Source organism: Bacillus rossius, chromosome 1, assembly GCF_032445375.1.
Source record: "Bacillus rossius redtenbacheri isolate Brsri chromosome 1, Brsri_v3, whole genome shotgun sequence".
In the NCBI taxonomy this organism is placed as follows: domain Eukaryota; kingdom Metazoa; phylum Arthropoda; class Insecta; order Phasmatodea; family Bacillidae; genus Bacillus; species Bacillus rossius.
The window spans coordinates 215,824,812-215,836,063 of NC_086330.1; the positions used below are offsets into that span (position 1 = coordinate 215,824,812).

Here is an 11,252-nt window from a genome sequence, read left to right on the forward strand (position 1 = left end):
TGTGTGCATTGATTTTGGGTGGCACTGGTTGTTTCGGGGGCGACTTTAGTCGTTTCCCGCCAGGCTGCCAGCCAGCCAAGTTAAGTGAAAGAACATTATTTAATTATATGACCTCAGCTCCCAGGTTGCCCCAGTCGCCGCGGCCATGTATGCCCGACACATTGTGCTACCAGCCTGGGCATGTCAATCATTGGCTAGTCCAATGTTGCTTATTTGCACCGCAAGACGTGGTCAGGCACATGTTCAGAATCATATTAATTAATTCTTAATATTATAACTTAATAATAATATGTTTAATACTAAATAAGAAGCTGCTAGAATACGAGTGTCGATCTGCGCAGAATTTTCTCGCCGGCGTGGAGACGTGCGCAGAAGTGCTGAAGAGAATCTACAAGTTGTGTTAGCACTTTTAAGTGCTAACACAGCCAGCAAGCGAAGAGCCTGTGCGCCCTGTGTGCACAGGCGGTAACAGTTGTCTGTGCAGGTTAAGAGTATAAAGGGTGCACACAGGCTGCTCGGTGGCGTAGCAGCCCCTGCAGCACAGCCGGCAGCCCGGTTTTACCGGGCTGATTTGGTTAGCGGGCGAGCTGTGTGAACATAGGTTGTCCGCCCAAGGCCAGAAAATGGCTACAGGCGAAGTAACGATGGAGAGCGACCAAGGCGGCTGGCAAACCGCCAGCAAGCGCCAGAAGCGTACTCACGGGGACGCTGTAGGCAGCGACAGCGAGGTGGGCCCCGCCCCCCCTTCCCCCCAGCCCGCAGGCTCCACGGAGCCACCTGCGGCAGAGACCAAACGACGAAAGATCAAGCCCCTTTTCGTCTTCTTAGACCAGGGGCACCAATACCCTCGTGTCTACAAGGCACTGAAGGACTCGCTGGCAGAGAAATTCATCTGCCAGAACCGCGGCCGGAACGAGATAATGGTCCACACAGGGTCCATTACTGACTACCATCGGGCAGTAAAAGCCCTGCAAGCCATAGGCGCCCAGCACTCCGTCCTGCTTCAGCGGGACGAAGTGCCCAAAAAATTCGTGTTGCGTGGCATCCACCACGACACGCCTCAGGACTTCCTGCAGCAGGAGTTCGCTGCACTGAGCCTCCCTGTGCAAAACTGCTGGTTCTTGGAGAACCGGCAGCGGTTCCAGAAATGTGACGCACTCGTAATAGAAGTGCCCCAGTCATGCCCGACTGAGACAATTCAAGCCCTGCAGGAATTCGCAGGCATGAAAATCCGCGTCGATGACTACCGACGCCCGTCAGGTCCTGTTCAGTGCAGCAATTGCCAGCGTTTTACACACGTTGGCAAGGGCTGCGCTGCAAATGTTGTCTGCCGATGGTGCAGCGGCCCACACAAGGCCACTGAGTGCCCAAATGGTGGCAACCCGGAGCACAAAAAATGTGCTCTGTGTGAGGGCAAGCACTGCGCCAACTACAGGGGGTGCAGTGAATATAAGAAGGAGACCCGCAGGCACCTTCCCCCGGACGTCCGCAAGGCGCGCGAGCAGCAGTCTCGCCGCGACATCCAGGCCAACAAGCGAGCCGAGGTGCAGGCTCAGGTACCCCAACCAGGCCCCTCTCACCCCCCAGGCCCCCCGAGGCAGAACCCCTGGGGCCCGAGGCACCCCCGCCCCCCACCTTCGGGGACTACATGCTGCAAGCGGGCGTCAACACTTACGCCCCCTTGCAGCAGCACTGGGAGGCCAGCCATGATGACATGGCCTACCCTGCCCTGGCCAACAACCCCCGCCCCCGCGGACAGCGCCAGACCCAGCCCAAAAATAACTGGACTGGGCACAATAATGGCAATGGCAAGCCACGCCAGCCCGCCCAAGACAAGCTGCAGTCCACACAGGCTGCAGCTGCAGTCCCGCCCAAGCAGGCCCCCCGGCCCGCCCCGCGACAGGCGGAGCCCGCCCAGAGGCAGCCTGCGCCTCCCGCGGCCGAGCACATGGCCGTGGACGCAGCTCCAGTGGTGCAAACTGCCCCAGCTGCTCCCGCCCCCAGCGCCCAGCCCCTACAAATGGAGGATATGCAAAATATCCTCCAAACGAGCAAGGCCTTTCAGGCCAGCAGTCACATGAGGCAGGCTCTGGCACCACTGTGCCAACTGATTGCCATCTGGTGTGACCTGTCCAAGTCCATGGCCGACAAGCTTCGTGCGACCATGGACTGCTGCGTTGCGCTCGCTGACGAGCTCACTGGCAGCGAATAACCAGGTCCCGGGATTCACACCAGCCCTGGCCAATAGTCTTAGGTTGCAGTCCCTCCTCTTCTGGAATGCACGCGGTATTAAATCTAAATTACCGGAATTCATAAACCACCTGGATAAATATAAAATTAAAATCGCGGCAATAAACGAGACGCACCTAATTCCGACAGATAGATTAACAATTTTAAATTATGCAACCAAATAAAGTATAATGCGGACAAAAAGTCCAAGTTCCCTCCCAAACTTGCTTAGTAGTGACTTTCTACTCTGTCCAACTCTTCTTCCTGAACCATCCCTCTGTTCCAGTAGCCAACCTGCTTGCTATTAATGCATGAAATTTGCATCCCGCATGTGAGTGCCCAGGGTTTTCCCTCTGTCTATGGAGGTTTTACCTGGGCCCAACTTATCTCTAGTGTTAGTCTAGAATAGTCAAGTGAGGGGAGTTATTCATGGCGCCAATCGCAGCCATGGCTGGCCAATCCCCTCCTTAGCACAATATGCATGCTCCCTTGTCTGCATGGTACTCCCTGCATGAGTAGAGCGTATAGGCTTCGGCCTGAGACGCACTTAAGTCCCTCCTAACCCGGACCCCTCCCAAACAAACTTAGTTTTAGTTAGGTTAGGAAAAAAACAGAAATAGTATTTTTTGTGCTACGTCTGGATCGTAATTTCCAAGTGAGGAAACATGCGGATTTAAGTTGTTTTCGCATTTATCATAGAAAGTTTGCGTTGTACGAATGTAAAAGTCTTGCAAAGTTTCCGACTCGGTTTCCCTATGCAATGCTTCTACAGGACATTATCGCGGGGCATCTGTAGCGATTCGAATACACCTGTTCTGTATTCGCTGTAATTTGAGCAAGTGTGTAGGGGCAGCTGTTGCCCAGACAGGGGCTGCGTACGTGATTTTTGGACGAATTAGAGCTTTGTACGGCAGTAGGCCGGTTTTAACCTTGCTGCCGCATCGCCTGCTCATTACTGGGTATAGTGCACTAATCCTAGCCTGTGCTTGCGCTCGCTTAGCGTCTATGTGGTAGCGCCAGAGTAGTTTTCTATCCATGTGTACTCCTAGATATTTTACTACGTCTTTATGCGGTATTTGTTCATCAAACAAACATATTTGCGGCCTGTGTTCTGCAGGCGGGAGGTTTTTGCAGGTAAACACGATGGCCTCTGACTTAGTTGTGTTTACTTTGATGCTCCAAGTCGTGCACCATTGTTCAAACTCAGTGATTGCGACTTGCAGTCTGTTTGTAGCTAGCCGGAGGTTGTGGGACCTGCTATACAGCACTGTGTCATCTGCATAGCAGCCCAGCTTTACTAGTCGGTATGCGGGGCATGGCATGTCACTGACATATATATTAAAGAGTACAGGACCTATGATGCTTCCCTGTGGAACACCTGCTCTTATTTGTTTTTGGTCAGATAGAGCTCCTTCAGTAAATACTCTAAAGGTTCTGTCTGCTAAGTATGACATGACTAGCTTGATATAGCAGTCCGGGAATCCTGTTTGGTAGAGTTTGTAGATTACCTCCGCATGAAATACTCTGTCAAAGGCTTTTTCTACATCTATAAACGTAGCAACTACGTAGTCTTGTACGTTAAATGTGCTTGTGATGTCCTCAGTCAGGCGCACTAGCTGATGCACTGTCGAATGCGTACTGCGAAAGCCGAACTGTTCATTTGGCAGTATGTTATTTTCATGTATGTGTACGTTAAGTCTGTGTAGTATAATACTCTCTACGACTTAGCAGACTGATAGGTCTGTAATTCTGGGGCAGTGTTTTGTTTTTGCCTGGCTTGTGGAAGACTATAACTCTAGCCTCTTTCCATTGCGAGGGGAAAATATTTAACCTAAACATTGTATTTATGCATTCGGCTAGATATTCTAGTGTTTCATCCGGGAGTTGTTTCAGAACAACAGCCTGTATGCCGTCGTTCCCGGGAGCTTTTCACGGCTTCTTTTTTTTGATAGCACACTTTATTTCTTGCGCCTGTGTTAGCAGTGGCGCAGAGATTGTAGGTAGTCGCAATTTGACCCGGAATGCTGTTTCCAGTGTGTCGGCGAAAGCTTGTTCCTTGTCACGGGGCTGAAAAACTACGCCATTGTTTGTTTCGATGGGCGGTAATTTATCTGATTTGTTTAAAATTCGCTTCATTATTGTCCAGGCGCTTCCGTCCTACGTGTCGAGTCTTGCTATATTAATTTCCCACTGGCTGCTTCGCCAGAGTGAAATTTCTTCAGATATTACTGTTTGTAATACATTTATTCGGCGTTTCGTCTGTTGTGTGCGACGCCGTGTGTATTCGCGCCGCAGTCGATTTTTTTGTGAAATCAAGCTGCGGATGTAATCTGGCAGTTCGTCGTGTGCTAACCTAACCTCCTTCTCTGGGATGCACTGGCTTATACCATCCTGGATTTTCTCTGTTAATTCTAGAATCGCGGTATTTAAGTTATCGCCGTTTTCAATGTTTATTTCGGCCGCGTCAGGGAGATTCATTGTTAAATAATTTTTAAATTGTTGCCAGTCCGCATTTCTGTAGTCCCTAACTTTTCGTGGTGGGTTGGAGTCAATGTTGGCGTCATCGAAGATCAAATGGACTGGGAAATTATCCGATGACATGTCGTGTACAACCTCGAGTTAGAATCCCGTGTTGACACGTTTGTTCAGGGCGATATTTAAAATATCAGGCATGTCATTCTGTTGGCCAGAGTTGTGTGTGGGCTCTGAGGGAGCATGTACATGGTAGTTTTTGTTAAGTTGGTGAGTGTAGAGTAGTCTGCCATTCGATGTAGCGCGCCTGCAGTTCCATTCTATGTGTTTGGCATTTATGTCGCCTACAGCAAGAAGGCTCGGGGCCACCCCATACAGAGCGTCCAGATCCGCCTCACTGAGGGACCTACCTGGTGGAGCGTACATTGAGATTAATTTTATCTGTTGTCTATTTATGTTTAGATTAATTCCGATTGCCTCAAGATGTTGAAAATCAGAGAGCTGGCAAACAGAGTGTTTGACACTGGTGTGTACAGCGAGGGTTACTCCTCCGCCTCGTACGTCTCGATCACGCCTATATATGACATAGTTCAGTATTGTCAATCTGTCTGTCGGTATAAGATGTGTTTCGTTTATCGTAGCGATTTTTTTTATATTTATCCAGATGGTTGATAAATTCCGGTAATTTGTTTTTAATGCTGTGTGTATTCCAGAAAAGGAGGGAATGTAAATTATTACTAGTGGCCGTGTTTGTGATGCAATTCGGGGCCGAATTATTGCTGGTTATTAACGACTCCAGCAAGCGTACACACGCAGTCCATGGTGGCTCGAATTTTGTCAGCCATGGATTTGGTTGTGTCTAGCCAGATGAGTAGGAGCTGGCACAGAGGGCCGATGGCACTCTGCAGTCGGATGTTCCCCTTGATGGATTCGTGCATTTGAATGGCTGCCTGCATGTCCACGAGCTGCGGTGCCTGTGCGCTGATGGAGGGAGTCGTTGGGGCAGTTGGCAGCTCTGGTGCTGCGTCGACTGCCATTGCGGCCACAGGTGTGGTCTGCGGCTGTGTGGGCGTTGGCGCTTTCTTCGCCTGTGTTGGGGTAAGCCTGGTCGCCACCAGCTTGTCCTGCGTGGGCTGTTGGGGCCTGTCGTTTGTGGGGCGCGGGGGTTTGCCCTGGCCATTTTTGTGGCCAGGTGGGTTCTTCTTGAACTCCCTCCTCTTATTCCAGGGATTGTTTGCCAGTACTGGGTAGTCCAGCTCATTGTGGCTAGGCTCCCAGTGCTGCTGCTGCAGGGGTGCAAACCTGTTGTCACTCGTCATGGGCAGGTACTGACCTAGTGTCGGGGGCAGGGGGTGCCTCGGAGGCCCCCATGGGTTCGGTCTCGGTGGGCCGAATTGTCCAGGAGGCGCTGGTTGCTGCTGCGGGGCCTGCACTGCCGCTTGCCTGTTAGCTCGCATGTCGTGGCGAGACTGCTGCTCACGCGCCTTGCGGACCTGGGAGGGGGGAGGTGCCTGTGGCTCGCCTTCTTGTATTCCTCGCAGCCCTCATAGTTGGTGCAATGCTGCAGCTTGCAGTGAGCGCACCTCCTGTGGTCAGCTACCCCTCCTTGTGGGCAGTCGGGAGCGCGGTGGGGGCCGCTGCACCACCTACAAACTGGACTGGCATTGCAGCCTTTTCCTACGTGGCCAAAACGTTGGCAGTTGCTGCATTGGCTGGGGCCGGAGGGACGCTTGTAGTCGTCTACCCTAATTAACATGCCTGCGAACTCGCGCAGTGCATAGATTTTCGCGCTGTCGCAGGTTTGCGGCACCTCAATCACAAGCGTGTCACACTTTTCGCGCTTGTGCCTGTTCTCTAAGAACCAGCAGTTCTGAACTAGTATGTTGGCCGCAACAAACTCCAGCTGAAGAAAGTCGTGTAGGGTGAAACTATGCATGTCACAGAGCACGAATTTTTTGGGTATTTCACCACTCTGTAAGAGCACAGAGTGCTGAGCACCTATGGCCTGAAAGGCCTTGATCGCGCGGTAATATTCTGCGATGCTTGCAGTGTTGACCTGCATCTCGTCCCGGCCACGGTGTTGACACGTGAATTTTTCAGTGAGTGCCTCTTCAGTGCAGAGTACACTAAGGGGTATTGGTGTCCCTGATCTAGAAACACGAACAGGGGTTTCATTCGCGGAGTTTTGGTCGGGGCCGCGGGAGTCTGCTATTGTTGCGGAGGGGGGACGGGGCCCATCTCATCGTCGCTGCTCGCACAGGACACCTCCACGTGCAAGCGCTTAGCCCTCTTTGATGTGGCTAAAGACCATCCAGTTTCGTCCATGTTGCTTGTCCCTGTGTGGGATTCGCTGTCAGAAATGTCGTCCGTCATGGCCACCTCACACCTGGGTGCACCCACTGACCTTCCCCCGGGACTGAGTTAGCCGGGTTCGGGCTAGGCTTTAGGAGAACTAATCTCCGGGTATCACCAGGCGTGTCGTACTTACACAGAAATACCTCTACTTAACCTTTACCGCCTGTGCGCATGTATCACACAGGCACCTTTCAGAAATCGTTGGGTAGCACTAATAAGTGTGACGCCGTCCCCGCTACCTCCTATGATATTTACGTGATTTTTGTTTGGGTTCGAGATCTAAGGGAGGGTTCGGCCTTGTGGCTAGAAGTAGGGGTTAACGCAGTAGGGCCCCCCGAGATGTTATGGCCACTCGGGACGCCTGAAGAAGAACACAAAGTTTCTGGAGGATATTTGATGAATTTATTACAGCACAGCCCTATACATAGTGCTGCCCGTTCTGGCCGTAACGGTTGTCCCAGATCGACTAGTCACACGCGCAGCCCACTTCCTCAGTGGCGGCTCACGATTTTAATGCACGTGAAGGACGTACTTTTACACACGTTGCGGCGGTTACAAAATAAACTCTAACATGACAAATTATACCTTGACGAACAAAACAATTCACTATTACACGATACTTATTATACTGGGCTATCGGCACGTAGGCCCGTGTCTCCGGCGTCTCTACGTGATTCCTAGATGTGTCCCAGGGACTGATTCGTTAGTACGTTTGGTGGCACGATACCGTGCGGCGGTTAAAATTAAACTCTAACATGACAAATTATACTTTGACGAACAAACACTTCAATATTACACAACACTTATTATACTGGGCTAGTGGCACGTAGGCCCGTGTCCCCGGCGACTCTATGTGATTCCTAGACGTGTCCCAGATACTGATTCGTTAGTATGTTCGGTGGCACGTGTCGCCTTCTGGCTGCCCCGTGTGGGCCAAAACTAATTAGCCGGTAAGCTAAGTTGGGGCGTGAAGCGCCGACGTAACGTCTCGTAAACTTCCCACAGTACTTACGTAATACGTTGAACACTCATCTTGGAGCACTGATTTAATTAAGTGAAATACCAAATGGTAAATTGAGGCCGACCGCAGAACTGTACGTAAAAGATTAGGAAGAGATAATACTATTGACACTACATGTCGGTGAAAGCAATAGTTGATGGTTCCGCGTCGCGCGAAGGCTGCCGGCCTCCTCAAGCTCCTGAAGGACACTGCATGTCTCGCCATGCACGACCCCCCCTTCCCCTCGCCAGCCCTCCCGCGGAAGCGTGTGAATTTCGCGGGAAACAATAATTGATGAAAATAATGTCTAATAAAAACCTGTGGAAAAATATACATAAATTAATTTGTTGTAGTGCGGCGGAGGGATATGCCACACCCGGCCGGATCTTTCCGCCGACGTAGCACTCGTTGCCTGGCGTTCGCCTCGTCGCACAAACTACAGTTTGCTGCGCGCACGAGCGCGTTCGGTGCACACGCCTTTGCGAGACGTTGATGAGGCATAGCGGTCTATGCGACATAGAGGAGCATTGGCAGTCGGCGTCAAATGACCCCCCTTCTCTAAGACCGCTATGTGCATCAACGCCTCACTACACACACGCACACTTAAAGATACGCCAGCACACTGACCTGGTACACCCGGGGCGGCTGTCCATGGGGCGGCGTCGGGTACCTGTGGGTCAGCGTCATCGGCGGCCGAGGTGGGCGGCTGCGGCGTCGCGGCGCCATCAGCGGCAGGCGGCGGCGCGCCCATGGTGGCGCGCGTGGCAGGCGACGGCGACGCAGCACCTTCAGTGGCGCGTTTGACGTGCGGAGGCAGCGCGGCACCTTCAGCTTCGCGCTTGACGTGCGGTGGCGGCGTGGCGCCTTCAGCGGCGCGCTTGACGTGCGGAGACGGCGTGGCGCCTTCAGCGGCGCGCATGGCATGCGCAGGTGGCGCGCCCATGTGGCGTGCGTGGTGGCGGCGCGCCCTCGGTAACGTGCGCGGCGGGCGGAGGTGACACGCCCCCTGTGACGTGCGTGGCGGGCGGAAGGGACACGCCCTCTGTGATGTGTGCGGCGGGCGGAGGTGAAACGCCCCCTGTGATGTGTGCGGCGGGCGGAAGTGACACGCCCCCTGTGACGTGCGCGGCGGGCGGAAGGGACACGCCCTCTGTGACATGCGCTGCGGGCGGAGGTGACACGCCCCCTGTGACGTGCGCGGCGGGCGGAGGTGACATGCCCCCTGTGATGTGTGCGGCGAGCGGAAGTGACACGCCGGCCGGTTGGCACCGCGTCAATCCCCCGTGAGCCTTCACGGCAGTTGGGGGCGGCGGCGTCGGGGGCGGCGGCGTCTTGGCTGGCAAGTCCGCCTCTGTGCATTGTGGCATGGCGTCGGTGACCTGGCTGCCTGCCAGGCTGCATCTCACTGTGGCTGTCTCGGTGTGAACGGCCGCGCCAGTCGCTTTCTCAGTGGCTGGGGGCGGCGTCGTCGGTGGTGCCGGAGGTGGCGTGATGGATCCGCAGTGAGGCTGCGTGTGATCGGCGACCTGGCTGCCTGCCAGGCTGCATCTCCCTGTGGCTGTCTTCGTTGGCTCCATTGCCACCTGCGCGGCAACAGGGGGCGGTGTCGGGGGCGGCGTGACGGGGTCGGCCTGACTAAGGTTAATTCTACTACAGGATGGGAAGATCAATGTTATAAGTTTGGCACACTATTTGGTTTCTCCGCCAGGTAGCAGTAGTGTTCGATGAGGTGGTCACTTTCATCTGTTTCAATGCATTTAAAGGGGCCGTTTGCATTTTTCAAAGTGAAATAACAATATGTGTAAAACTTGTCAGTTCGTTTTGAATTTAAAATTAGGATAGCTTAACTTTCATCTATAAGTAGTTTTTATTTAGTTTTTCAATATGCCTAAGTGTTGTTTTGTGCCCGGTTGCAAAACTGGATGTACCTAGTAGAAAGTACGAAGCAAGCATTAAAAAGGTATTTAAGGCTCCTGCAGACGAAAAAATAAGAGAATTATGGAACAGAAAGATCCCAAGGAGTGATAGAGACTTGAGGAAAACTGATTATGTTTGTGAAATTCATTTCGGGGTTCGTGAAAATAAATAGTATATCCTAACCAATTCCATCCCGACTTTCAGCTTGATAGTCATTTAGGCTCTGTAGTAGGATGAGTTCGTTGGTATAAAACCAGATATAAAAATGGTATTACAACATGCATTATGATCTTTTTGTTTATGTTAAGGTTCGTGTTCGTTTCTGTATCATTATTAAAAAAAACTTCAGGTTATATCTTTTGTATGCCAATAACCCCAAAATTAAAAATTGGGCATTCGTATTTTCAGTACGTTTTGGGCTGTTGATAATTGTAATAGGTACTTTAAATATCAACATTTATTCACCAATTAATTAATTAAAATTTTTTTCAAATAGCCTTCTAGTTTGCCATAATACTACTTACCACTAAGTACTACCTAATATTTCTTTCGTTTCAATTTTCATTCAGGTTATCATTTTGCTCAAGGATTCCAATTTGTTGACTATATTTAACACATTTTTTTAGATAACCAGTTAGATCAAAATATTCTAATTGAAAAAGTTTTCACCAGAACTGCATGTGTTAATTTAAATTTAAATGCAATTGCACTTACTAGAGAAAGTTAACAGCTCTTTGAAACTTTGTTGGCATTAATAACAATTCAGTCTAAATTGTTGCTCAATCTTCCAATAGACACAACACAGAGAACACACACTGTGTATTAAGGAACGTAAAAAATCACATTGTGGAAGCTAGATGTCCCAAGATGATATATTTATAGACCTGTACAATTTCCTTTCACAACTAGGAAAATCTAAATGCACGTGACTTAGTACACAAGATCTTCAGTTTAATATAAAGTAGGAAAAATAGATTTAACGAGTGAGGTCATATAAAATTGTAATTGAAGGGTAGAGGGGCTGGGGAAATCCGGGAGATAGGCTGACCAGATGGGGTGTACAGAGGGAGGAGTGATCACCAGTGCAAGATCCAGAGGGAGTGGAGACGAACTGAACCAAGAAAGCAGGTGTTTCTGGTGAGGACAGGGCGAGAGTGGAATGGGCTTGAGGGAAGGGTAGGAGGGTCGGACTTCAGAAATTGGTAGAGTGAGCTAGAGGGGAGCTCCTTGCCCACGGGTGAAAGCCCAACCACAAGTGTATAAAGATAATAATTTACTT

At 51.1% G+C, this 11,252-nt stretch overlaps 2 protein-coding genes across 2 annotated transcripts; one reads left to right on the plus strand and one right to left on the minus strand.

Moving 5' to 3' along the window:
* Positions 1 to 644: 644 nt before the first annotated feature.
* LOC134543534 (uncharacterized) lies at positions 645 to 2,212 on the plus strand. Its single transcript, XM_063388380.1, has 2 exons — positions 645 to 1,556; positions 1,598 to 2,212. Exons 1-2 carry the CDS (start codon positions 645 to 647, stop codon positions 2,210 to 2,212), a joined length of 1,527 nt encoding a protein of 508 aa, XP_063244450.1.
* Positions 2,213 to 5,243: 3,031 nt separating this feature from the next.
* On the minus strand, positions 5,244 to 8,743 carry LOC134543688 (uncharacterized). Its single transcript, XM_063388399.1, has 3 exons — positions 8,684 to 8,743; positions 5,510 to 6,194; positions 5,244 to 5,275 (listed from the first exon to the last, which is right to left on the minus strand). The coding sequence occupies exons 1-3, from the start codon at positions 8,741 to 8,743 to the stop codon at positions 5,244 to 5,246; spliced, it is 777 nt and encodes a 258-aa protein (XP_063244469.1).
* Between the last annotated feature and the right edge of the window lie 2,509 nt (positions 8,744 to 11,252).